Source organism: Polypterus senegalus, chromosome 14, assembly GCF_016835505.1.
Source record: "Polypterus senegalus isolate Bchr_013 chromosome 14, ASM1683550v1, whole genome shotgun sequence".
Lineage (NCBI taxonomy): Eukaryota > Metazoa > Chordata > Cladistia > Polypteriformes > Polypteridae > Polypterus > Polypterus senegalus.
In genome coordinates, this window is record NC_053167.1 from 58,054,296 (window position 1) to 58,082,166 (window position 27,871).

At 36.1% G+C, this 27,871-nt stretch overlaps 1 protein-coding gene across 3 annotated transcripts in view; it reads right to left on the reverse strand.

Annotated features, from left to right (window-relative positions):
* Positions 1–27,871, reverse strand: part of rbbp8l (retinoblastoma binding protein 8-like) — an 83,902-nt gene that overhangs the window by 33,033 nt on the left and 22,998 nt on the right. The window contains exons 1-11 of one of the 3 annotated variants that reach the window (XM_039735271.1): positions 27,639–27,650; positions 27,375–27,492; positions 27,046–27,088; positions 21,455–21,550; positions 19,705–19,817; positions 17,507–17,582; positions 12,789–12,976; positions 10,318–10,370; positions 7,478–7,599; positions 6,113–6,857; positions 4,988–5,078 (exon numbers count right to left, since the gene is read on the reverse strand). In XM_039735271.1, the coding sequence (XP_039591205.1) occupies positions 4,988–5,078; positions 6,113–6,857; positions 7,478–7,599; positions 10,318–10,370; positions 12,789–12,976; positions 17,507–17,582; positions 19,705–19,817; positions 21,455–21,550; positions 27,046–27,088; positions 27,375–27,441 (1,594 nt within the window). In that variant the 5' untranslated portion in view covers positions 27,442–27,492; positions 27,639–27,650. Of the gene's footprint in view, positions 1–4,987; positions 5,079–6,112; positions 6,858–7,477; positions 7,600–10,317; positions 10,371–12,788; positions 12,977–17,506; positions 17,583–19,704; positions 19,818–21,454; positions 21,551–27,045; positions 27,089–27,374; positions 27,493–27,638; positions 27,651–27,871 lie in introns of those variants that run through there. The other 2 variants (XM_039735272.1, XM_039735270.1) reach the window with 2 other exon arrangements.

Here is a 27,871-nt window from a genome sequence, read left to right on the forward strand (position 1 = left end):
TGGTTTGCCCAAAATTGCCCAACAGGGTGGAGGAAAATTACACTGCATTTTGAGTCAAAGACACAGGAAGTCCAGTGGTCTAGACTTTGGCCATAGAAACTGTTTGTACAATAACAATTCACTGGTTAACAAGAAGAAAGGTCTTGTGTGAAAGTATGAAAAGTAATGGCTAGAAATAACCAGCTTAATCTCTATGCACAACATGAACTTTGAAACCATACTTCTTTATGGGAAATGTTCTCTCCCATTCTCCCTCACCACATTGCACAAAATGCTTTTGATGAATGTGTTCGAATATTCACAAGCCCTGCCCAGGGTTGTTGGAGTAGATGATCGCTTTAGTATGAATTTGATCTACAGCAGTAGTGGTTGCAGAGCTTAGAAAGGCAAATGATACCAAATCTGTAGTATTTTTCAGACACTTTGACGCTTACATAGTAAAAAACAAAGTACCAAGAGGGATATGATTGAGAAAAAAGTCTGTGTTTTCAGAATCTGTGTGGCAAATTGTTATTGTTTTTTTGGTCATAGATTGCCTTTAACAAACATGATGTTAAAACACAAAGCTCTTTATAAGTATACTTGATACCAAAGTGCACTGAACAAAAAGGCAATGACCAAAGTTAATGCTATATGATCTGATTTATATATTCTAGACAAGTGGGCCAACAGAGGTACTGAGATGTCTATTGATTATCACTTATTCTGACCTGGATCAGATGACAAAAGTATTAGCTGTGTATTTATTGGAGACCCACTTGGGTAATGAGAATAATCCTACACGTCTTTAGCAGATTTGTTTGATCGAGATGAATTTCACTTTCATCCCAATGAGGAGTTATTAACATGGAATTTAGATGAACTCCAGTTACACTTCAAAACAGTTGGTGTATAGTAGTGTTGGGAGATTATCAGATTATTAAGGCTTTACCTACAATACTAAATGGAGGTTCACTGAATGTGACAAAGAAATACAGTACCAGTGGCCTATAGCTAAAGCCCAAGTGTGAGAAGAATTTGACATCATAAAGACATTCAGCCTGAAATACATTTTGAAAAACCATTTAACAATTTAGGAAAATAAAGTGGAATTTAGCTCATGCAGTCCTCAGTGTTAGGAACTGAAAATAAACCTTTCCTGTTCTGCAAAAAAAAATGCTTCAGGGCTTTCTGACGTGTTCAAAGGTTTGGAAATAAGGGGATCCCCTTGTCCATATGGTTATTTGTAATTCTTCTGTATGGTTATTTTTATGAGTTATTATTAATATGTTTTTGTTATTTTTATTTTACCATAGCACAATTTTATTTACTCATGGACACTGCAATTAGTTTTTTTGTTACCAAGACACAATGGTTGGTTGTCAAGGGGTGTGTCCTTTAGAAGCTGGTGTCGCATACTCATTGGCATCTGTGATTTTTATTGGTTCATTTTTAGTGTATTTAACTACAGTATCTTGTGTGATTTATGCATAATTCTGATTTTTTTTCCAATAAAATGCTTAGAATACTGGACCACATATTTTTTCTCTGTATGAACATTTGAACTATTGCACTTCTTCTTTTTCTTCTTTCGGCTGCTCCCATTAGGGGTTGCCACATCGGATCATCTTTTTCATATCTTTCTGTCCTCTGCATCTTGTTCTGGTACACCCATCACCTTCATGTCCTCTCTCACCACATCCATAAACCTTCGCTAAGGCCTTCCTCTTTTCCTCTTCCTGGCAGCTCTATCCTTGGCATCCTTTTCCCAATATACCCAGCATCTCTCCTCTGCACATGATCAACCCAATGCAATCTCGCCTCTCTGACTTTGTCTCTCAACCGTCCAACTTCAGCTGACCCTCTAATGTACTCTTTTCTAATCCTGTCCATCCTCGTCACACCCAATGCAAATCTTAGCATCTTTAACTCTGCCACCTCCAGCTCTGTCTCCTTCTTTCTGGTCAGTGCCACCGTCTCCAACCCATATAACATAGCTGGTCTCACTACCATCCTGTAGACCTTCCCTTTCACTCTTGCTGATACCCATCTGTCACAAATCACTTCTGACACTCTTTTCCACCCATTCCACCCTGCCTGCACTCTCTTTTTCACCTCTCTTCCACAATCCCCATTACTCTGTACTGTTGATCCCAAGTATTTAAACTCATCCACCTTTGCCAACTCTACTCCCTGCATCCTCATCATTCTACTGTCCTCCCTCTCATTTACACACATGTATTCTGTCTTGTTCCTACTGACCTTAATTCCTGTCCTCTCTAGAGCATATCTCCACCTCTCCAGGGTCTCCTCAACCTGCTCCCTACTATCGCTACAGACCACAATGTCATCAGCAAACATCATAGTCCACGGGGACTCCTGTCTAATTTCGTCTGTCAACCTGTACATCACCATTGCAAATAAGAAAGGGCTCAGAGCCGATCCCTGATGTAATCCCACTTCCAACTTGAATGCATCCGTCACTCCTACTGCAGACCTCACCACAGTCACACTTCCCTCGTACATATCCTGTACAACTCTTACGTACTTCTCCGCCACTCCTGACTTCCTCATACAATACCACAGCTCCTCTCGAGGCACCCTGTCATATGCTTTCTCCAGGTCCATAAAGACACAATGCAACTCCTTCTGGCCTTCTCTAAACTTCTCAATCAGCATCCTCAGAGAAAACATTGCATCTGTGGTGCTCTTTCTTGGCATGAAACCATACTGCTGCTTACTAATCATCACCTCACTTCTTAACTTAGCTTCCACTACTCTTTCCCATAACTTCATGCTGTGGCTCATCAGTTTTATTCCCTTGTAGTTACTACAGTCCTGCACATCCCCCTTATTCTTAAATATCGGTGCCAGTACACTTCTTCTCCACTTCTTAGGGATTCTCTCACTTTCCAAGATTCCATTAAACAATCTAGTTAAATACTTCACTGCCATCTCTCCTAAACACCTCCATGCTTCCATAGGTATGTCATCTGGACCAACGGCCTTTCCATTTTTCATCCTCTTCAAAGCTGTCCTTACTTCCTCCTTGCTAATCCGTTGCACTTCCTGATTCACTATCACCACATCATCCAACCTCTTCTCTCTCTCGTTCTCTTCATTCATCAACCTCTTAAAGTACTCTTTCCATCTGCTCAACACACTCTCCTCGCTTTTGAGTACGTTTCCATCTTTATCCTTCACCACCCTAACCTGTTGCACATCTTTCCCAGCTCGGTCCCTCTGTCTAGCCAATCGGTACAGGTCCTTTTCTCCCTCCTTAGTGTCCAACCTCTCATACAACTCATACGCCTTTTGTTTAGCCTTTGCCACCTCTCTCTTCACTTTGCGCCTTATCTCCTTGTACTCTTGTCTACTTTCTGCATCTCTCTGACTATCCCACTTCTTCTTTGCCATCCTCTTCCTCTGTATATACTCTCCTGTATTTCCTCATTCCACCACCAGGTTTCCTTTTCCTCCTTCCTCTTTCCAGATGTAATGCCAAGCACCCTTCTTGCTGTCAGCCTTACTATATCTGCTGTAGTTTCCCAGCTGTCTGGTGACTCTTCACTGCCACCCATTGCCTGTCTCACCTCCTCCCTAAACTCAACCTTGCAGTCTTCGTTTTTCAACTTCCAACATTTAATCCTTGGCTCTGCCCTCACTCTCTTCCTCTTCTTGATCTCCAACGTCATCCTACAGACCATGGTCCTACGCTGCTTAACTACACTTTCCTCTGGCACCATTTTGCAGTCTTCAGTCTCTCAGATCAACTCTTCTGCATAGGATGTAATCTACCTGTGTGCATCTTCCCCCACTCTTGCATGTAACCCTATGTTCCTCCCTCTTCTTAAAATATGTATTTAGTTTACACATTTTTGTGAACCTTGAAAAAACTTATGAACTAATACCTTGAGATATCTTGTGGGAGATAGTGCAAGATAATTTGATGATGAGACAATTGTTACATGCCATTTAGTGCTAGTATTTGTGGAGTGAGACCTGTGTTCACATTCCTGGCATTGGTATTTTTTCTCATGCTGTTTGTGATTTTCAAGGCTGTTGTCTTGTCAAGGCTCTATTAAGTTTTGGTGACTATATATTATGTAGATCTGAGGGATGCCCCTTTTCTGATTGAGGATTAATTTTTCCTGATGGCCAAAGTTTATTATAATTTCAGGTGTGCTCTGGGATAGTTCAGGATATAACTGTAGCCTTGAGTCATATTTGTTTGATTTTTGTGGTTTTACTCAATTTAACACACTCTTTTGCTTGTTCCTTGTCTATTTTTCATTTTGTATTTATAATTTTATTCCAATCTCTTATCTTTAGCTTTATCGGACAAAGCCTTATGACCTGAAATTACTCTCAGGTGCAGCTATGCTGTTCTGTTCTATATCTCTTTCTTTTGTTAAAAAAAAATGTTTTTTAGTGGAAATGTGTAACATTTATTATTTAAGCTTCTTTTGGCTGTTTTTTGAATTTTTGGCTAAGTTTGATTTTGAGTTTTGGATATTTACATTATAGTATTTTTTTTATTATTAAGGCTCCAGTTTGAAAAGACGGTGTCTTTACTGGGTTTCAGGACCCTTGGAGAAAAGGTCTGAACTGACTACAATTTATTTGGAGCAGAAGCAACTCTAATAGGTGGCTTGGGTGTTAAGTCAGGATGCTTGTGAGTACCTCCTATGACAGCTCTACCAGGAATGGCTGAAAGAGAAGACATAGAGGTAGATCCACGACACACCACAGGGATTATATCTCAAGGCTAATCTTAGAGTGCCTAGGCATTTCTAATGAGAACTAGATACTGCCACTAGGAGAACATGGCCCTCACCAAGACAAACATTTACCAAAACTTGATTAAGTTTATTGACCCATTACTTAATCACTCAATATATTATATTTTTATAAGATTAGATGAAGGATGATATGTCTTGTTGAAGTTATAAAAGAAAACATAAATTTTGTTTCATTTATCACTATTAAAGTGGTAGTTCAAGTCTACCTGGCATAAGAACTGATCCGACGTTTTCCTCTCCACACAATGTTGCTTTGTTATTTCCAGGAGTCTTGTGGATATTTCTTTCTTTGTTATTCTGCATATAGAACATTCAGATTTGTAGAATAATGATACAAGTAAAGAATTTTAAATTACTAATAGAATAATTAAACTGTATACACAAATATTACATTAATGCATATGCTATTTCTACTGACTAATGAAGTCAAATATCTAATGACAATAATTTATGCCGATTCAAAATAATACAAATACATCTTTTCATAGTGATTTTCATTTAACTTTAGATCTTAATAGAGAAAGAGCATATGTCATACACATGAATATGTAGGGTAAATGTGGACAGCAATGAGAAAATACATTCCAAATCCAAAATGTTAATCAAGAGAATCATGCAAAGATGAAATAAAAAAACTGCACGATAATAAACATTATTGATTGGTAGGAAGTAAAAAATTATGGTTCTAAACAGAATGCCAAATTTTTCTTCTTAAGTAGAAGACAAGGGTGTAGACCAAAATATTATTGTTCATTTGAATGCTACATTCAAATTCAGTTGTTGATCATTCAATCTTCTTCATTACTCGCTGTGATAGTTAAACAGTTGTCTTGTATGTAAAACTTCTGGCTATACTGACCTACCTGCTCTTCCATCTGTATAATACTTTAAAACTGTTACCTGGTTTGTGATTTGCAGTAGTAACATGAAAATTACAGGAGTGTATGGTGGTTCCAGCATCTGATGTACTGTTACAGTAAAAATTCCAAAACAAATCAATATTTTCATATTAAAGTAACCTTACTATTGATAAGCATAAGAGGGTTATATGATGGTCAGCTTCTTATCCCAGACATTGTTTGCGTAGTTTGCATATTTTGCAGTATTCCTTCTTCATCCCAAAGATATTTTTGTCACTTTTATTAATGGGTCTAAATTGACCCTGTGTGAATGAGAGTTAATAAATGTGTCCTGTGATCGATTAATCTCTGTCCATATTGGTTTTCTGCCTTGTCCTAGATGCTGCTAGGATAGGCTCTGTTCACTCGTTGACCCCGAGTTGCATTAAGTAGGTATGAAAACTAATTGATCAAGAAATAAGTGATACTTACTAAGGCACTTTCTTTAAGAATTTTATCTTCAACAGGTGACATCTGGCTCTTGACAGACTGAGAAGATGTGGGAGACAGTTCATTTGGTATACTCGAAGAGCTATCACTTCGTGAACGTTTTGTTCCTCTGTTAGTGTAACCATGCATGTCATCGCTCCCCATTCTAGGTCTAAAAGATTCTGATCTGTCTTCTTCCTCTGGTTTATTTGGTTGGTTACCTTCTTTAGATCTTCCATAATCAGAAAGATCTAGAGGTGCATCATTTGTTTTCTTGCACAGCGCATATGCTTTGTCATGCTTTGAATCAGTACCATTACTTTGTAAATGTGTGCTCCTGTCTTGGATTATTTCCACTTCTGTTGCCTTTTTATGATCTCCAACAGAGTTTCTATTAAGGGATCTAGATATTTGTTTGTAAGTGACATTCACATCACCATCTTGTTGTAGACATTTTTCTTTAGCAATTTGCACCTCATTAAGTGTTTCCAGCGTTTGCTCCTTGACGTAAATAACATGCCCATAGCAGTCAGCCACAGGGATGTGATCTTCAGATCTTTCTTGGGTATGGCTACCCCAGTCCATCTTATTTTCTGAAGCCCATTGGAGAGAAAGACGCTGAGCTCTTTCACTAAGTGTACGGAATGTTACCAGAGGACTTGGTATCCTTTCCTCTGTTGAGGGTTTGGCTCGAACAAATGGCTGCGACATATCTTCATGAATGTCACGCATCATTGAGCCTTTAAATCTGTGAAAGAACAAATAAAAAGGAATTTAAGTCCAGAGTCATTTAATATCTGTCTTTATCTCTATTATATTTGAAACGTCTGTCAAGATGTAAAGAAATCACAATCATTTTGATATTTACATACTTTTATATATTGCTAATAGTGTATTTGTATATTTAATGATCAAACTCGTCAACATTTAACATTTAAGTTCACTGTCAAAAATGGATGATAACATTGCTCTGTCCATTAGTAGGCACATCTGCATACTGTAACCAAATGGCTCAATGAGCATCACCGTCAATCTCATATATGTAAATGCATGCCATTAGAAAGCATTCCTTTGTAGTATTTAATATAAATATACTGTGAAAATAAAGCAAATTCAAGATAACTGGGTTTTCATAAGCATAAAAGTAATCATTTAAAGCAGTACATATGCTTTATGTTGAATTACAATTAACACTGAAAAGTAGAAAATGACACATGTAAGAGAATTATTTCATTTTCCCTATTTATAAATATTTAAAATAAAAAGCATTTCAATATTTTTTGTCACAGTTTTGCCACTTTATAGCATAAAAAACTTGTTGCATTTGTTATTAACTTAACTCAAGTGCTTAAAACATATAAAACCTACCCTGGCTTGGTATCGTGTATGTTTTCCACTCCTGGGCTCATTCTGGAACTTCTCTCATTTTTGGCACCAGGCGTCATCACAGCAATGGTACTGTGTAGCTGATTTGATATCATGTGTAAGTTCTGAAAGTAGAAGAGAATACGGCATCAGCTTTCATAGTCTGCACATTGTCAAAGGAATGGATTTTCTTTGTTAGTACACAATCCATCAGATTCTGCCCTTTCCCCGCTTTGGAGCAGAGCTAATTATTTTTTAATGACTACAGAGGTTCAGATACAACAACTTAACTTTTTTCCAGTTTTCTGAACATTAACAAAACATCCATGCTCAAATTTCTATGGGTAAAAAATGCATGTATGTTTTAAATTAAATTAGTATTTTCAACTCTCTGAAAGTATTTCAGTAAAAACAAATCCAGTGGTGTTGAACTTCATCTAAAAGAAGAAATTCAAATTAAAAGTATATAATTTCTGCCTAATATGAAGCTCTTTTTTAACAACTAGCACACTATGAAATTATGATTTGAATGTCCACATCCCAGTGACATCACGTGGAACAAAAGGCACAACAAGATATTGTGCCATAGCAACAATTCTCCAAATGGCGGCACTCAATAATTAAAATGTAATTGTGGTAAATTTATTGCAAAAAACACAACTGGCAAGGCTGACACTAAATTAAAACTATAAAACAAATGAATATTAAAATGAATATTAAAATATTGAATATTTAAATTCTCTGAGGCTCAGAGTCATAATAAAATATTATCAGACGTCATCGAAAAAAATGATAAAGCCCAGAAAACAAATGATAAAATATCATTCACTAATGCAGGGGTCCTCAATCACGGTCCTGGAGGGCCGCAGTGGCTGCAGGTTTTTGCTCCAACCCTATTGCTTAATAAGAAGCACTTATTGCTCAGATAACACTTCTGCTTCACTTTAGTTGTCTCGCACATTAAGATTTTGTACCCTTATTGCTTATTTTAATCTTAAACAGCTGCATTCTTGGATTTTAATTGCTCCTAATTAGCAATAACAGGCAAATGACAAAAGAGACCAGCATTTCTCCATTTAGCTTGTTTCCATTTACACCTCTGTGTATTTATCATGCACTATTGGGTTTAATTCAATGAAGAGAAAAAATTCAAGTGAAGAGAAAAAAGTGAAGGACTGAGAAGTATTAATCCATTTTAGCCATCAAATCATTTGGATGATATCCTTACAAAGGGGAAGAAAATCTAGGATATGAGAATTTCCTGACCTAGCAGAGTTAAAACACTAACAAGCCATGAAATTAAATTATTGGCAAGAATTGCTTCCTAATTAAGCAACCGGGTTAGAACAAAAACCTGCAGCCACTACGGCCCTCCAGGACTGTGATTGAGAACCCCTATCCTAATGCAATCATACCTACTATGCTACACAAAATTAGTTATGTCGGTATCAACAGTTTCTCAAGCATACTCATAGTATGTCATCTGTTTACCTTTGAATTTGAAAATAATATTAACATACATTCACATACCTTCAAAAGTGTAAAAAAATAAATAAATTGTATCAACAATCCACAATGCTGCAGCAAAAAATCTTCAACACAAAGTTTCTGCTCCTGCGTTATTTTGAGTGACTTTTTAAGATTTCGTTTTGGTAGGGGGACTCTTCTAGACTCTAAAGTCCAATCACATTAGCTCTATATTCAATTCTCATTTTGAACAACTAAAATTCTGCTGTCTAACTAAGCCTTTGAGTCAGAGGAGGAATACCATATAAACATGCAAAATCTGTACTAAATGTAACTGTATTAACTGGTACTCATCCTGGCTAAAATTTCAAAAACATATTATAAACAGGATGTCCATCTTTAAGTTATGATAAAGTGAAAGAGTATGCACATCATAGACTTATGAATAAAAAAAAGGATTGCTAAAGACAGCTGTTTGAGGCTTATAGAACAATGTGAGATATGCTTGAAACAAGATTATTTTGAAAAATATTAATTAAATATTTATTTTTATTGATGTAATGAAAATTGCTTTAATTTTTGATGCAGTTTTTGAAAACAGAAATCTTGTATTGACCAACTAAAAATAAGAATATCTGTTTTAAATATTAAGATATTAATTATGAAAGCTTAATGTTATAGCAAACAAATTTATAAGGCCAAGGTAACCCATTCTTTAAGGAGACAAAAATGTTCATATAATTACTGTACTTCTCATTTTGCTCATATTCACACATATTTCTATTCATCAATCTGAGTTTTCTATTAAATAAAGGAAAGTTATGTTTTTTAATACATACTTGCATATCTAACTAACGTGTTGTATGTTAATTGGACATGCAAGTTACAGTTTCACTGTGTTCAGTAAATGTTCTGCTGCTGCTATTTATTTTGTAACCTATCGTTTGTTTTTAATTAAGTGTTTATGTGGCAGATATCAGCAACCAATCCTAGATGGGCTGCCACATCATTACAGGGCACACTGGTTATGTCCACAGTTGTCAATCCACCTACATTTAGGAGATTTGGGAAGAAAACCCAGATGAAACATTATTATTATTATGAATTCATTATGTGAATTTCCCCTTGGGATTAATAAAGTATCTATCTATCTATCTATCTATCTATCTATCTATCTATCTATCTATCTATCTATCTATCTATCTATCTATCTATGAAAAAACAACAAAGACATGGAGCAATATGGAAGCTAAACACAGGCAGTGAGCAAGCTAATATCTGTGAAGCAGCAGCACTAAACACTGCACCACCATACCTCAACATGTTTATATTTCTATAATAAGTACAATTCTAAAAATATCTGTATGGTCAATTACTTGAGATTCTTGTCCACTCCAGCTTAGCACCTTCCTTTGCTCTGGTATCCCAACTAGAAAATAAAAAAGATGTTTTAAAATCTTTCTTGGTTCAATTTTGCATTGTTCAAAGTACATGTTATATAAAGTTGCAATACTCAAGTACACTTAACAGACATAGTGGAACTCCTGCAGACCCTCCCTAAGAGTAAAGATGTGAAGGAGTTTGAAGAATAAACTAATCTGTTGTTTTATTGTAGTGTAATATTTAGTGACAGAATACAGAAAAGGTGTGAGCACTAAGAGACAATGGAGTGTTTCAGGAGAACAGTGAGGAAATGCTGATCGACACAAAATATTTCACTTTACCTGTTGGAGTATTATGAGATGCTCTAACTATTTGTAATTCTATACTTGATAAATCCAGACATTTTGACTATTTTATTGAGGGCTGTAAATTTCAGGTAGCAGAATAAGTCTAAATAGGTTTGAAATTCTGTATTCATGTGCATGGGACAGTGGGGAAAAAAATTTTCCCAGTGGAAAATTTCATGTGAATGCCATTCAAAGTGATGATGGTACCCAAATTAAACAAATTGTAATGAAACATTGATTTGATTCAATAATATAAAACAAAAGTAGTAACCAGGGTAGGCAGAAATTACATTTTTGTAGTCAAATTATATTTGGAGTGACAGGAGACTTGCAAAAAATAGAATTAGAGCTTTTGCGAATTTATGAGATGTTACAAGTGGCAGCTTCAAATGTGCTCATGAGCCAGAAGAATAAAGCTGGGGTAGCTAAAACGTGTGCTGGATTACCACTAAAACTTTACAAACTAATAAAGATTAAGTTGCATTTTCAGAACAGTCATGGATCTATTCAGATGCCACAATGATGAAACGGTTATCAGTTGGACGGTCCAAGGTGTATTCTCAAAGAAGCAGCTGTCTTGTAGCGGGCTGATCCATTATTTGCAGGTTCAAGATTGTAATTATGAATATTAATTATTTTTGCATCAGCACTGAGTACACATAATACTACCAAAGGAAAGACACAATGACATTTCTACGGACAAAAACTAAAGATTGTATCTCATATTATCTCATGGTTTACTGCATAATCAAAGTAATATAATTTTAATTTGAAAACTGATTCCTTAGACCACAGAATACAACAGGGATGCTCAGGTTCGATCCCGGATCTCTACAGAGGCTGCAGGTTGTTGTTCCAACCATAATTTATTAATTATAGGCCAAAGATTGTTGTTAACCCATGTACTTCTCAAACAGTATTACATTTTTATTCACTTGCTTGTTAAGATTTCCAACTCTTAATCTTTTAAGTCTTTTAGTCTTAAGTAATGGGATTCTCTGCTTTTAATTGTTTTATTTTCTTAACCTCCTGCCAATTAACAATGAGATGCAAATGACAAAGACAACACAACTTCTGACTTTGTCACATTGATAGCTGTGTGTGTCTATCATTAAGTACCGATGTTAATAAAATATTTCAAAATTAAGGAAAGAAAAAGCTTCTCCTGACTGCAAACCAGCTGGGTGGTTTTCTCAGAAAAGAATAGTCTACAATATAAGAATAACCTGATATGGAAGACGAAGAATTGAAGCTTTATTTTCAGACAAACATGAAAAAATTGGCTAGATCAAAAACCTGCTGCCACTGCAGCCCAAAAGGACTGAACCTGAGGACCCCTGAAATAGAACAAAAATGATGTATTGTAAAGTTCCATTGTTTATGAAGTAAATATATCAGATTGTAGACATATTTACTGTTGATTTTTATATATACTGTATATTCTGCATTAACGGTACTGTGTACCACAGTATTGTGTGAATACTAGCAGAGGCACTGCTTAATATTTTTGATTGTTTTTTTCATGAACTCTTCACCTTTTCCCTTTAACTGTAATACTGTGTGTTGCCAGCAGAGGGCACCTAATACAAAACAATGAAAGAATATTAATGCCATTTATGGAATTACGCGGAACTTGACTATTTATTTGCAAGCACCTTAAAAACTACTAGTCTAAATTTAATTGCTATACTGCATGTGTGATTTATTCATTGCAGATATATTGCACATATCAGTGCTATTTTTTAGTGCTTTGCTACTGTCATTAACATAAAAACTGTCCAGTACTTCAACTTCATTACAAGAAAATAATGTATGCATGTGTTGCATAAGTTCTGGAAAATATGTCTTATTGCTAGGGCACAACTTTAATCCTTTGTACTCAGAATGAAAAGCAATTAAATTATTCCACTGATGTAGCACACCTTCGTTACTTAAAAGCTGGATTCTCACAAAGAAGAATTAGGCAGAAAACCAACCAACACCTAAATTATGATAAAAAACACATTTTATAGAATTTAAAACTAAGCAAATTTAATCACTGGTTCTTTGTCAAATGCTGAAGAAATGTAAATATTTTATAGTACATAGTTGTCTGAAAATAGATGTCCTTAAAGTACCTGTACCTTCAGCCAAATGCTGGGGCGAGCTTTGCTCTGATCCTTTATGCACAGTAGGCCTTACCAGCCTGCCGTCTAACATCTGACTTGATTTGTTCATTGCAGCGACAAAGCTTAGAGTAGCTGTTGTATCTGTTGATGTGCTGAATTCTGGAGTTGGAGCTTTGGGATACCTGCCATTTCTTTCCCTTTTAATAAGAAGCACATAAATCCATCATTTTACAACTTAACAGTACAAAGATACAACAGAAAGAAGACTTTAGAATTCCCTTTCAAAACTTTGAAATGAAATACACTCGTGGTTTTTAATGTTGGCATATTTTCAGAATCTGGGCAATAACAGCTGCAATATGTTTTTATTCCAGACAATAACATTTTATTATTCCAGCTTATGTTGATACTTTAACTGTAAGGGAGCAGGAGAAGTAAAGATAGCTCTATAACACCAATTTGAATCTTACACAAATAGGCATGTGACGTTTCATGTGGCCTAAAAGCATATTTTTTGGTGTAACAGACATGTGTAACAGTTGTCAGCACTGTAGCTTCAGAGAGCTAGGTTGAGGAGGTCCTAGTCTTCATGAGATGTTGTATCCATGTGGGATTTGATCCTGGGACTCCAGTTTTTACTCACATCCCGTAGATATGTCTGCTTTGTTAATTTGTTACTGTTTTTGCCTGGAATGAGTGAGTGTGGGAATCTGCTTTGACATGACATGCAAGGTCCTTGGAAGAATCCTGATTTGTCCCCATTGCTGCTGGGATAGCTACTTGCTCACTGAAATCCTGCAATAGAGATCGGGGATGTCACAAAAATTTGAATCTTGAGAACCCTTGACATGGGAGGATAGCTTAAAACAGACAAAATGTCTAAGTAAATCCCTCATTCTTTTTTGTAACCTGCTTAGTCTGAAACAGAATACTGATGTACAGTAAGTAGGAAAGATTGCAAAAATATAGAGATAGAAAGATATAATAATAGCTCAAGACAGTCTTCTTTCTCAGGTTTTTATCATTACTAGCATTTCTAACAATTTTCTATGTTTCTCAGTATGTAATGTTTAGATAATGTGCATCCTCTTCGTTATTCATGCAAGTTTCTTCCCAATACCGAAATATTGTTTTTTGTATGCTTTTTAATATGTATTTTCAAAGTATATATTTACACAATCAAGGTTCTGTCATGTAATATAGTAGAAGACAGGGGTGAGCAGCAAATGAATAAAGCTTTGTTCTTTTAATATGAGGCAATAAAACACTAAAAACATTTCTTTAAAAAGAAAGTCTAATGATGCTCAAGGAGAATACAGTCTCAGTCCAGACATTACTGCTCAGATCAAAGTATTATTGTTTATAATTTATAACTTAAATGCTCTCTGAAATCTTCTCACTGGCCCCAGTTGCCTGTGTAGAATCGTTTCATTTTTGCCACAGTAAACACTGCTCGATTTGTCTGAAACATTCTCTTAAACACTTCTAACCTTCCAGACCTGATAAGCCTTCATAGCTGACAAGATTAACAATAACAACATAACGATGATTGTTGAAGTAAAAATATTGTCAAAATCAAAGTGATACTTTGAAAAGTATGGCCTTGTAAAATGAGCAATGCATAAGCTATTGTTTTATGTCAGTTTTTAGACCTACCTAGTGGACTAAAACATACGACACTCACTACATTAATCTATAAATTCCATACATATTATGAAGGGGTGACTTCCTGCATTTACACTTTTCTAAGGCTGTAGAAGAGCAGCTCCTTGTATTTTAATGTAACCCCACACTCACTTGCTTATGACATGCACTACTGGTGAGAAGCAGCCACTTAAACAACTCAGATATTCTCATTTCTAACAAATGTACAACTCAAACCAACACCAAAATTCGTTAGCTAGAGAATATAAATAATACAGGAAAAAATATATAAGGTGAAAAATTCACAGCAAGGATGGGCAAGCTCTATGTTATTAATAATTACTTTTGTTATGTTTTTATATGAAACCTGCATTTGTCCAATCTGTAAACGAGCACACAGAACATCCGACATGCAAGTGTAAAATTATTAAAAAATAATGCAGAAGAACATTTCATTGATCCAGAATGGAACTAAATGTGAGTGTTAAACAGTATTGGGAATCAACTGCTTAGTTGGCCACATCAGTGGCTATGTATTGAGGTATAAACTTATAAAAGAGGCAAATGGTGTCAAATAGCATATGAACAGTAAACAGACATAATGGAATGGCTCCTTTTTGCAGGTATTTGACAATTTAAATATAATTGGCATCACATTTCGGAGAACATGGCCAACCTGGGAAGCAGGCAGACATATCATAGATATTCCTGGGAGATGGCCACTATGGTGGATAGGGTACTACCTTATAGGAAAGTGGTGCCAAGTAGAACTGTTAAAGGTTATAGTATGTGTCTGGATCTCCATGATGTTCCTTCACACAATTAAACTGCTTCATTAAGCACCAATTGGCTGCCACCAGCCATAACAACTACTGTTCTCTCAATGTGCCATTCAGAAATAAATCCAGTAATAATGGGGCCTAAAATTAAACTAGGTTATATTACTGCAGAGGAGTCTGTACCAGTCCTGGCTGCTTGAACCCAACACCAGAAAAGACACAGTCAATGACAACATCTGGTCAAAATCAATAGTAAACCTCCAGATTGATGCCATAAATAAAGTTCTCAGTCACGTCCCTAAGGTCATAATACCTTCTGAAATGTGGATTGGTACCACATCTCTGTGAATAATAGAAAGCTGACTTAGCATTTCTATTCTGCGCCTTACAGACCTTTCTTTATAGGCTAGGGAGCTTTTCTGTAACTATCTTAGCTATAACCATATGACAGATTTGTAATACTTTAAGAATCTATTACTCACTTACTATTATGTAACAAGATCTCAAGAAAAAATTATTTGAGTCTTCATAACAGAGAGCATCAGTAATGTGTTTATTCATCTCTGCTATTTGACCTACTAACAAAACTTCACTTTGGAGTGGTCTGATGTGGCTTAACTGAGATACATTTGTCTTGATTTTACAAATTTAGTGAAGACCTGTTATTCTTGCATATTAACAATAATTTTGCCATCATGTCAATATGCCACACTGCACAGAGATGAAGAAACTACCTACTAACATATTATAGGTGTTATTAAGAACAAAAGAAGCCTCTCTCAAGGTTTTGTTCCATAACAGTAAATGTGAAGTAGATGCATTTTTGCAGTACCTAAACCAAACTGTTACCAACATTTTAGGCCCTGGACCACCCCAGTCCATGAAGATCATGAATGTGGCTCCTTTCAAACTTGTTTGACTCATGAGTGCACCATCAAAGCATTTTTATCAAGCTGTAGTGAACGAACAAGCATTCTAGTTGTCAAACTCAAGAGCCAAATGCAATGTTACCAAGTGGCAGTCATAAGCATAACAGAAATGGAAACCCTGCAGAGCTTGCCATTCATGTAAATGAGACCACTGCCTCTGGGTGCAACCATTTTTATTTGGCTTCTCCTAAGAGGTTTATAACTGTCGTAGAAAATTTATAAAATTTGGTAGGATGTTCATTCATATGGCAAGTATATTTTAGAAAAATGTTACTTATGTTACATGACCTGTTGGTGTCATGTCAAAACTTGGTAATCCAGTCACCTGAAACTGTGATTTTTGTAATGTAAATGGCATTCCTTTGCTTTTCCTGTATTTCTCTTTGGCTTATGCTTTTGGCTTATGATTTCTTTTCCGGTGCTGGCTTTTATAGAGACAGATTTTCGACCTAAATAGTACTTTTGACCATTGTTAGCCCCAAGTGTCAAATGGAGGGCTAGTTGAACGATGCAGAGTATTCTAAAGGCAGAGTACAATACGTTAACATGACAGGGACAGGGTTTTGCCCCAAAACATTTATGGGGACAATTTATGCATTATAAGCAGTGGGTATGTTATAAACATAAAACTTATTAACATAATATAAAATCGCAATAACATATTATATAATAACATATATAACATATAACATCAAAAGTATTGCAATATTTAATTATATATTATTATAACTAATAGCTTAGTGACAAATCTGGGTGAACCTGGAAAATGGCAGTTAAACTGGAAGAGACCAGCATAGGTCTAGAAAGTTATTAGCTGGATTATAGTGATACTTAAACTAGTATGTGACTATTTTAAGTTCTGTCGATAAGTAAAACTAGGGACCTTCAACACTGGGATGGTACTAAGTATAAAAAAATGAATAATATTTATAGGCAAAGTTTAGTAATACTTTCAAATATGGGAGTTAAGAAAGTGCTATAATGCATCTATTGCTATATAACATAAAGAATATCTACAAATACACTATAGATAATGTCTAAAGTGTCACCATTTGTTTTTTTTATCTTTAAGACCAGATAGATACTTTTTTAGGGGTGGTTACATAGAAGTAACTGGCTATTCAATGCACGCTGGTTTGTAACTATTCTAGTATTACCCACATTTCTACTTTAAATATTGACAGCTGCAAACCAGCCCATGAAATTTAAGAATAAAAACAACAAATCTTTCATTTAATTGAGACAATTAAAAGACGTGTGCAATAATATTAGACTGGTTAACAACAATAAACCCCATCTGGAGCTCCCATTATAGGGGTTGTCAGTTTGCTTCTGATCACTACTGCAATGCAGAGAGCCGTATTAGAACACTTACAGAAAAGCACCTCTCAGTTTCTTGACCTCTTCAAGCAGCCTTTTATTTTCCTTTTTCAACATGTTCATCTCATTGACTGTGGAAAAGTAAACAAATGCTGAACAAGTTAATCTTTCACAGCTTCTTATTTGGTCAGAGTTTTCAATAATAGCAGGTGCACATTCATTTCAACATCACAGATTGCTTACTGGATCACATTTCTTGCACACATGCCATTTCAAGAGTCCTAAATCTTCATTAATTTACAAGACCTCTCATTTCAGGATATACAAGGTGGAAATAAATTAACCAGTATTACAACAGGACTCTGTTTTCATTCATTTTTTATTTGTTCAGTTGGAACTTAGTTTTGTTTCTTTCTGTCTCTGTCACTGCCTAATATTTACATTATGTATTAATCTTGAATTAAATTAAGCAGATTCAATCATTTTATGCTATGTTATATACAATTTACATAGTAGTGAATTATCTTTATAATTACCTGTCAAAGCATTGAAACTTTGAAGTCCTATCTCCTAAAGGTTAATAACAAATTTCTCTGCTCAATTTACACATTTTAGACTCATCCTTTAGATCATTTTTAGGGGTGGCATGGTGGCTCACAAGATAATACTGTTACCTTATTATTAAATTTTTGGTCCAGATTGTATGCATCTTCATGCTCTGGCCATCTTAGGACAGTTTCTGTGGGTACTCCAGTTTCCTCACAAATCCAAGCATAATAGATTAATTGGTGATTCAGAATTTTGTGTGTTTTTTTTGGGTGAGCCTATGAGTTTGCCTGTCGGATGGCTTGGTGTTCAGGGATGGTTCACACATCTTGTGTAATATGACAGACGTCAAGATCCAAAACTCTACACTATGTACTTAGAATGTAACAATTTTGGTGAACTGGATGGTCCTAATATTTCACAGGGATGGAACTTAAATGTTAATAAGAATACCTCAGATGGAGAACACATTTAGTTCATTTAAAGTAGATGAAGAGAAACAGCATATTCAGACACCATAAGTATTGATATACCATAAACATAATTGGGAAGTTGAGAAAAAATCAGAACACTGTGAAACAACCCAAGCAAAGTAAGGCAGAAATGGTCAATTCCAACAGGAGAGCAGCCAGGCTGGAAATGAAATTCAGATTGCAGGAAGTCTACGTTAACCACTTTTCTAAAGCCAATTAAGTTAAAAAAACACAAAACATTTTAATGTTATGATGTTTACTTTTTCATCTGAATTTAAATCTTATATTATTAATCTTCTCTCACCATGAAGCTGATACAGACTTCTCCATACATGAGTTTTCCAAGCAGGAAATTCCTTTTTATTTGAATATAATGTGTTACGTTTTTAACGTATTGGCTAATGACCAAAAATGCACCCAACTAAGATAGTCATCTTGGTTATAAATGTTTCAGAGGCAGCATGTTAAAACATGCCACTTACACTCATTAAATCAGGTGTTTTAAATTTTGCGTTCTAACATCATCTAAGTGTTGTTTTTGACACATGAAAAGTGTAATTTTCTGCCATATAGACACAGATAAACTTCATCTCACAATGATTTGTAGCAAGGATGGCATTGAATCGCAGTGACTGCAGGCTTACATTCAGTGTACAAAATGATACTGGGATTGGCTGAAATTTATATGTGTAAAAATTTAGTATGTATCATAAATTATGCCCAACAACTTTCAAAGAATGTCCAAACATTTTTTCTAAATTAAATCATGTTGTTTTTCAGACACTACATGAAGTATGTCTAGGCCTTATATGTTCATTTATATATATCATTCATACTTTCATATTTTGTGACAGACTGTTCAATAATGATTGATAATTAATCTATGCATCCATACTTTAAACCCTTTAATTAACATTCAATAAAAGCCATAAAAAGTTAAATTTGATATATCATATAAATTGCCATTTTCCACATGTTGGCATGTCTCAAATTATGAAATGAATGTAGTCTACTTTAATGGTGAAATTAAAAATGCCTATGCTATAAAAGGCTGTACACGTCACATGCTAGGCTTTCATCATATTTCACATAGCAACTAAGGGATACTCATTTGGATCAACAGATAAAAGTCTATAAGTGAATTACCTATATACAGAAAACTTAGTTTGACAAATCAGAAATTTAGTGTTATATCAAAGCAAGGAATGTAAGTTACAGCAATACTGAGACATACCCAACATTGAAATATGATGAAGGCTTTGTAGATGTGAATTTTCAAATTCCTGCTGCCTCTTCTTAGCTGCATCTTGAGTGACTGTACACCTGTCACACAATCCTGCTCGTAGCCTGTGAGACAAACATAAGCCACAGACATGTACTTAAAAGAAAATATATAAATAAAAACATGTATAAATCTTCTGCGGTGGGTTGGCACCCTGCCCAGGATTGGTTCCTGCCTTGTGCCCTGTGTTGGCTGGGATTGGCTCCGGCAGACCCCCGTGACCCTGTGTTCGGATTCAGCGGGTTAGAAAATGGATGGATGGATGGATGTATAAATCTTGGGCTGAGATTCTCACCAGCTCACAAGGTTCAGATAACTGAAAATTTCTGATTACAAATGGAATAAAATATAAAACCCGGCCACTGTCTTCTTAGATGTCAAATGTTTCCCCAACATGTGGATTCCCTTTTACTGTAATCCATTTTTCTCCCATATCACAAAGACATGCGCTTTATAAACCCATGTAATTCTGTGGAAGAGTATCTTCATACCAGTTAATATGCCACTCTGGATAAGTGCCTTGTGCTTAGTGCCCCTGGAATAGGCTCTAGTGTTCTCCAACCTTGATTTGAAAATCCGTGGACAGATTTACAATATGGACATTTTTCTTTGGGTCTGGCAATGAAGTGCTCGCCATATGCAGTATATAGGTTGGTGTGGCGGAAGTGCTTGGCTCCAGGGTTCTTCAGGCACCGGGGCGCCGCCTGGCGGTGGCCACGGAGCTCTACAAGGTTGGGCTTCTGGGCCCCCTACCCGAGGCCACCAACAAAACCAGGTTGGTCGCCCCCTTGTGGTTGGGAGGAGGCACCAGCCCTCCTCCGGTCCCCTCGGGTGTCCCGGCTGGGGTCCACCCCCAGCCGCCTGTGACAGTATGTATGTATGTACTGTATGTATGTATATCAGTTATAAACAAACACATCTGCTGCATCATACTTTAAAATTAACACTAATTGATAATGTTTCAAGAATTAGAATGAGAGACAAAGCTCTCAATGAATAATAAACATCACTGATTTAGTAGGCCTGTTGTGTATCCCTGTTTATTTGAACCTTTTCCCAAGAAACCCTTAGGCAAAGAAAATATGTGATATATATTAACAATGAACAAAATTTTAAAAAGTACATAAAAGTAGGAAAAAATGAAGAGGAAGAAGAAGAAGCTGGGAGGCTAGCTGTGTCCCTGCACCTTCATATCAGTATTGATTCCTCCAAAGTGGCCTTTGTCTTGCTGTGCCTTAAGCCTTGTATTAAGGCCTTTAAAAGGTTACCTAATCAGGTACCATTCTTTTTAGGCAAAAGTGTCCCTAATAAACAAGTTGAATTGCTTTTCAGATTGTTTAAAACAAACTGACATTTTGTTCAGCTGTAACTATAATTAGCCCATTCATCAATATATTTGAAATTTTCAAATTACTTTAATAATAATGTTTGTGCATGCATATGTATGGTTAATACCATACTCTGATTTATTAATGCACTGGAAAATTATATTTATTACCCAATTGTTCATGTGAATCTTTTGATATAAGAGGACATACAGTAGATTCTTAGCTATGACAGAATAATTTAAAGGATCACAGGTTTCAGAGGACATGTGGTTAAATCATTACAAATTCAAAATTTGTTAAAACATTTTTATATAATATTCCAGTTTTAATCACTTGCCCAAATGAACGTCAAAGTCACAGTTCATCAAACACACCTGTTTTCTAATAACTTGACATTTTCTTGGAGTATCTTCTGCTGTTCTCGAAGCTGTTGGTTTTTATTGAACATCTCTTCCATTCTTTGTGCGTCACTGTTTAAAAGAAACATTGATAATAATTAAAATAGATACTTTTGCTATAATATCTTAATTTACTGAACAAATATCTTCTTCCTTAAATATTGCTCACTTGTGAACTGTTCCTGTAAATATAACTTTAACAGATACACATCCTAAGGCTCTGTTCACTTGTATGCTCATTTATGTGAAAATACATTGTTATAAAAATTTCACAGACATTTTTATTCACTCCAGAATATTTTTGTAATACAAGAGAAATGGACATAAAAAAGAAAATGAACATTCATATACAGAGACTAAAAGAACCCTGAAAGCAACACTGCATACACATTTACTTTACACACCATAAAGGCCATCTATTCATTTACTTTCTAAATCAATTTTTCACTTTACAACGAAAATTAGTCTATTCTTGTTGCATCATGCACAGGACAAGAAATAATACGATGCTAATTCACAGCAAAAACTTGCCAATAGTGGGGAAATGTGAAGTTACCAACTGACTAAACTTGCATCTAGTTGGAATTTTGTGAGGACATGAGCTGCAAAGTGAGAATGGTAAGCATTGTGCCATTACACCCCTTCTTTGACCTTGAACTAGATAAGAGGGTTAGCAATTAAATTAAATGATATATCTATTATAGAATAGAATAGAAAAAATGTTTTTATGTAAACTGGTGATTTTAAATTGGCCCTGTGTGAGTGTGATTGTATACACGATTAGGCCCTGAAATGCTGTTGTCATTGTCTAGATGTTTGTCTCCGGTATGTTCCCTGCAATGGCCAGTTCTTTCCCTTCATTACACTTCCTGAACACCCTAAAATTGTGTAATAAATAATATGTTTTTTCTTGCCAGGCTGCATAAGTAGCGATCGTTTTGCTATGATTTCAGAAAAAGAACGAAAACAATAATACATATACATTATAAACTGTATGTTAAGGAAATGAAGGAAATACAAAATGTTGTATATTGTTTTGATATTTAACATATTCAAACTATATATATATATATATATATATATATATATATATATATATATATATATATATATATATATGTGTGGCAGGAGGCTGGGGGCCACACCCAGCCGGGACGCCTGGAAGGACCGGGAGGCAGTTTGTATGTCTCCCAGGCCGCTAGGGGGCAACAACTCTGGATAAGGAGGAGACCTCGGGGACAGAGCAAGGAGGCCCAATCCTGTTGGGGCCTATGACTGCTGCCAGTGGGCGCTCCGAGCATCGTAGAGCCCAGGAGATCTGCACTTCTGCCACACCTGGGCAGGTGGAGGAAGGACCTTCCAGGGACATCCGGAGTGCTTCCAGGTGCTGGTGTGGCACTTCTGCCACACCAGGAAGTGCCACCGGAAGGTCATCAACAAGTACCTGGAGCACATCCAGGTGAATATAAAAGGGGCCGCCTTCCTACAGTCGGGGAGCTGCAGTCGGGTGCTAGAGTTGGACGAAGCTCCAGTGAGGAGAGGAAAGGCGGCCCAAGGACATTGAAAGGCCCGAGTAAGGGTGTTGGGATGATGAAAGCACTGTGTGTGTGCGGGACTTGTGTCTTGAGGGAACTGAGTTTAAATAAATGTGTGTGTTTTAAGAACTGCCAGTGTCCATCCGGTCGTGTCCGGGCTGAACTCCTCACAATATATATACACATATGTAAATGGCAATATCAAACACTACAATATGTTTCCTATGTGTTTCTTCACCCTTTGACCAATCTTGACCAAATTTTGCATAGTTGATCTCTAGGACCATGGACAGAATACCTTGGAACCCAACATATTGACCCTGGGGTCATAGCTACTTACCCTGCCAACACTGCATGCCACTTCTATCTACTTTATGAGCACTTTCATACACTTTTGCAGGTGGTGTTGGGTGAGGCTTCATTGAGAGTGGAAATGCAGAGCACAACAGAGGAGGGTCAAGGGGCTATTTTTTAAGTTTTGCTTTGTCAGTTTTTATTTGTAATTTAAACATTACAAATTGTCCACCTTGAATTAGAGGACGAATCAGGAATCAGTTACAATCCATAAAGGAATTACCACAATTGTAGAATCCAATCAGACCTAAAAAGAACAAATTCTCAAAATGTAGTGTGCTGCTTCTGTCTAGTATAGTATATAAAGAGTATCATGCCTTTTTGTAGGGGGCTGTTGGGTCATGCTTGATCGAAAGTGGAAGTGCAGTGAAACACAAAGGATGCATTGTGAGAAGTCCTGGTATGCATACATTAACTATTGATATTCCTAACAGCAAAATGGGGTTTTCATAGTACAATGAGTCCAAAACCTCATAAAACACTGGCCACAGGGTTGTCCTAGGACTCAAAGCCAGAACCATTGTTCAAGAAAAAATAGTTCCATGAAGAGGTGTGATTTAAAATTATTTTCTGTTAAAGAAAAATATAAAGTTAAACATTTATATTTGACTATGGGTGGCCAGGTGGTGCTCATAGCTCTGAAGACATGAGGTCAATGTCTTCTGTACCTCAGTCACTTTGTAAAATGTGGAATTTGCACATTCTACCTGTGCCTGCATTTGTTTTCTCTACACACTCTAGCTTCCACCATATCTCAGAACTGTGTTGGTTACGTTGACTGATATTTCTGTATTATTACACAGTATGAATGAGAGTGCATAGGTGTGTAAGATTTCTCTGTGTGTAGGACTGATATTCCATCTTGTTTGTTCCTATGTTGCACCTCATGTTTACAAGAGATTTATGAGATTTAGCGGCTTCAGTAAACACATGAATGGATTTGTTTATAAAATAGTCAAAGATTAATTAAATTATTCTTCAAAAAATCAAGACACACCTTACTGTTCATTTTTGTGTTACATATATAAACAAGATAATAGTATAATTGTATGTTTCTAAATATCAGTACTACAGATATGTGAACTGCATAACTTTTAATTTGAAAAGAAAAATTACAGCTGTAAAAATATTGAGTAATACATAGGCTTGAGTTATATTCTAGTGAGATAAAATAAAGCAATATCCTGATAGCATGAGGCACAAGGCAAGAAACAGCCTGGATAAGACTCCAGTCTATCACAGAGGCTTATCTCACCCACATGGCCGCACTTACTCATACAGGGCCATCTTGAAATGGATGTCAGTCATGTGTTTGGCAGGATTTAAACATGGAAGTGTTGCATTTATAACAGAAAATATGGGATTTGCCACATACAATGTGGAATTTACTTTTGTGCAAGTTGTCTTTATATAGTACTAGCAAAATACCCGTGCTTCGCAAGTAGTGAGTAGTGTGAGAGAAGTAGTGTGTTAAAGAAGTTATGAAAAAGAAAAGGAAACATTTAAAAAATAATGTAACATGGTTGTCAATGTAATTGTTTTGTAACTGTTATGAGTGTTGCTGTCATCAAGGATTTGATCATCATTATTTCTTTCAATCAGGTTCGTATTTGGAGGTAAACCGAATTGGTCGTGAACCGAAGCAATTTCCCCCCATAGGATTGTATGTAAATACAATTAATCCGTTCCAGACCATATGAACTGTATGTAAATATATATTTTTTTTGTTTTTAAGCACAAATATAATTATACCATAGAATGCACAGCGTAATAGTAAACTAAATGTATAAACATTGAATAACACTGAGAAAACCTTGAACAACAGAGAAAACTAACACTGCAATGGTTCACGCTATAGCACTAGTAACCGCTGGCTAAAAGCACTTTTTTTAATGAGTTTTAAACACAGGGGAAAAATGAACACTTGAAAAAATCCGTAATTTAATAAACCACCAAGAAAAATAACATTGCAACAATGCACGCTACAAACAGATCGCTGGAAACAGAAGTGAAAACAAAATCAAGACCAGTACATTCTTTAACTGCCTTCCTACCTTAATGTGCCCAGCTCTCTCTTACGCTGCCTGTGTGTGTGCGTCCATCTCTCGCACTGCCTCTGTGTGTGTGTGTGTGTGTGTCGTGCTATCTCTGTTGCGCTGCCTGTGTGTGTGTCGCACTATCTGTCTTGTGCTGCCTGTTTGTGTGTGCTCGCGCTGACTGTGTGTGTGCGTCTGTCTCTCTCGCGCTGCCTGTCTGTGTGTGTGTGTGTCGCTGTCTTGCGCTCTCTCTCTTGTTCGTTGCACAAGAAATGCATAGGGAGAGACTGAACATGTACAAACCGAAAGGGAAACTGGCTTGTTCGTATACCGAGTGTGTGGTCGCGAATATTTAGCTCAATTACATGGGAGGCGTGCTGATTTCTGCAGTAGCTGCATTTATGAATATGCTAAGCACAGTCCTTCACCCGTGAATATTTACCTTATATGGGCAGGCACTCAATTACGTGGGAGGCATGATGACGCGGACGCAACTCTGCCTCACACGGTGACCGAGCTGCAGGCTATAGCTGTATATATGGAAGAAAGTATGTTCCAGTTATGACAATTACAGTTAGAATTTCGAAATGAAACCTACCCAACTTTTGTAAGTAAGCTGTAAGGAATGAGCCTGCCAAATTTCAGCCTTCCACCTACACGGGAAGTTGGAGAATTAGTGATGAGTCAGTGAGTGAGTGAGTGAGTGAGTAAGTGAGTGAGTGAGCCAGTGAGGGCTTTGCCTTTTATTAGTATAGATAAATCTCAAAGTTGTACCTTTCAAGAAAAATTATCTGCAAGATTTCATTCATTCATTGGTCAAATTAGCTGACCAATCAAAATGTAACCAGGCAGCAGCTAAGATTAGTCTTTTTTATGTAGGTAGGGTGACTTTGTCAATGCCCTGACTTATATAGATGAGCTTTCTTGTATAAGATCTAACTATTAACACATACAATATAAAGCTTTGCTTTTACGTGTGTCAAAACACACAGTCAAGTTGGAATAGAACACAAGAAATTCTCACCTGTGCACAATTTGCAGATATGGTGACTTCTTTAGGATCTTTTTTGTGAAAAACAAAAATGTCAGGTCTTTCTAGTGAGTCAAAATCTTTTTAATTTCTGTCTGCAACTATATGCAAGAGATTTTTTTGAAGAAATAATTTAACAATATGGATTTTCAAGATATTGATTCACAAACCTTTGTATAATGAAGGTTTATTAAAGCTTTTTCTGGAACTCAAATCTGTTTGGGTAAAACTGATATTTTATATCATATGAAAACACAACAGCATTCTCTTTTCACCGTCAATCAAAGTAATCACAACCATGTGCTTAATTCAGAGGATGGGTCTATTTATGTGCCATTCTCTACTTAAGTTTCATGCAAGATGTTGTTTCTTGTGATTTTGATTTCCTAGGTGTTAGCAGTTCTAGTTAATCAGACTGAACCTTGGCAGTCTATTAAGCTTCAAAGTGAACGTAGAAAATGGGTTTTATGCTCTGACATTAATGGGAAAAATAGCCACCTGCATGAGGGAATTTTCAATTTGTCCTTCATTGCTGTTTACTGTACCTGGCAGTCAAGTGCACATTTCACTGCTCTAAGTAAATAATTAAAATCAGGCGCATTTGAAACTCACCAGCATTTTTCCATGGTCAGCTCCGTAACCTTCGCTTGCAACACTAGGTGGAAAGGCAGAACACAGACTTAATTCCTTTCATAAAATATATGTTAATTGACCAGTAGGTGTCCTATTCCTTTACAATTCTTGATGAAAACGTGTTAACTTTTACTTACTTTGCTTTAATGATGACTATTCTGTAGAATCACCAGTTTCAACTTGCATTTTGTTAGCACTTTCATAACATTTATAACTTTAAATATTCAGCAAATACAGTAAACACTGCCCTTGCTTTGTATTTGGGATGCAAAGGTTTGTGACAAAGTTTGTTAAAAGAATAATCATACCTTTTGTTTCCTTCTCGTGGATTTCTCTGAGTCTGCTCAGCAGCTCACCAAAGCTATCGCTTGTCATTTTTCAAGGTGAATTGCCTCTCTTGTATTTTAAATAAATTGTTCCCTCCACCTGTATTGCACATAAGAATAAACATTATTACTGAAGTCTAAAGAATTAAAAACATGAATTAACATTAATAAACATGACTATAAATATTTAATTTCTTCAAAGAGCATTAAAAACCAAAGATGGTAACTAACATCAGTTCAAAAAACTGAAACTTTTTTATCTTTTACTTTTTGGTACATTTAAATGTCAAAAAGGTCTTGCTTAAAACACAGTAGTTGCTTGATTGTTTTTCAATGTATTGTTTATTTCATAAGTAGTATGGTGGTGCAGGGCTTATTGCTCAAGAAGAATTGGTTCAATTCCTAGTTCAGTCCCAAAGACACATACAGGTTAGACTGACTGACCGACAAGCAGGTCTGGTGTAACTGAATATGTGTTT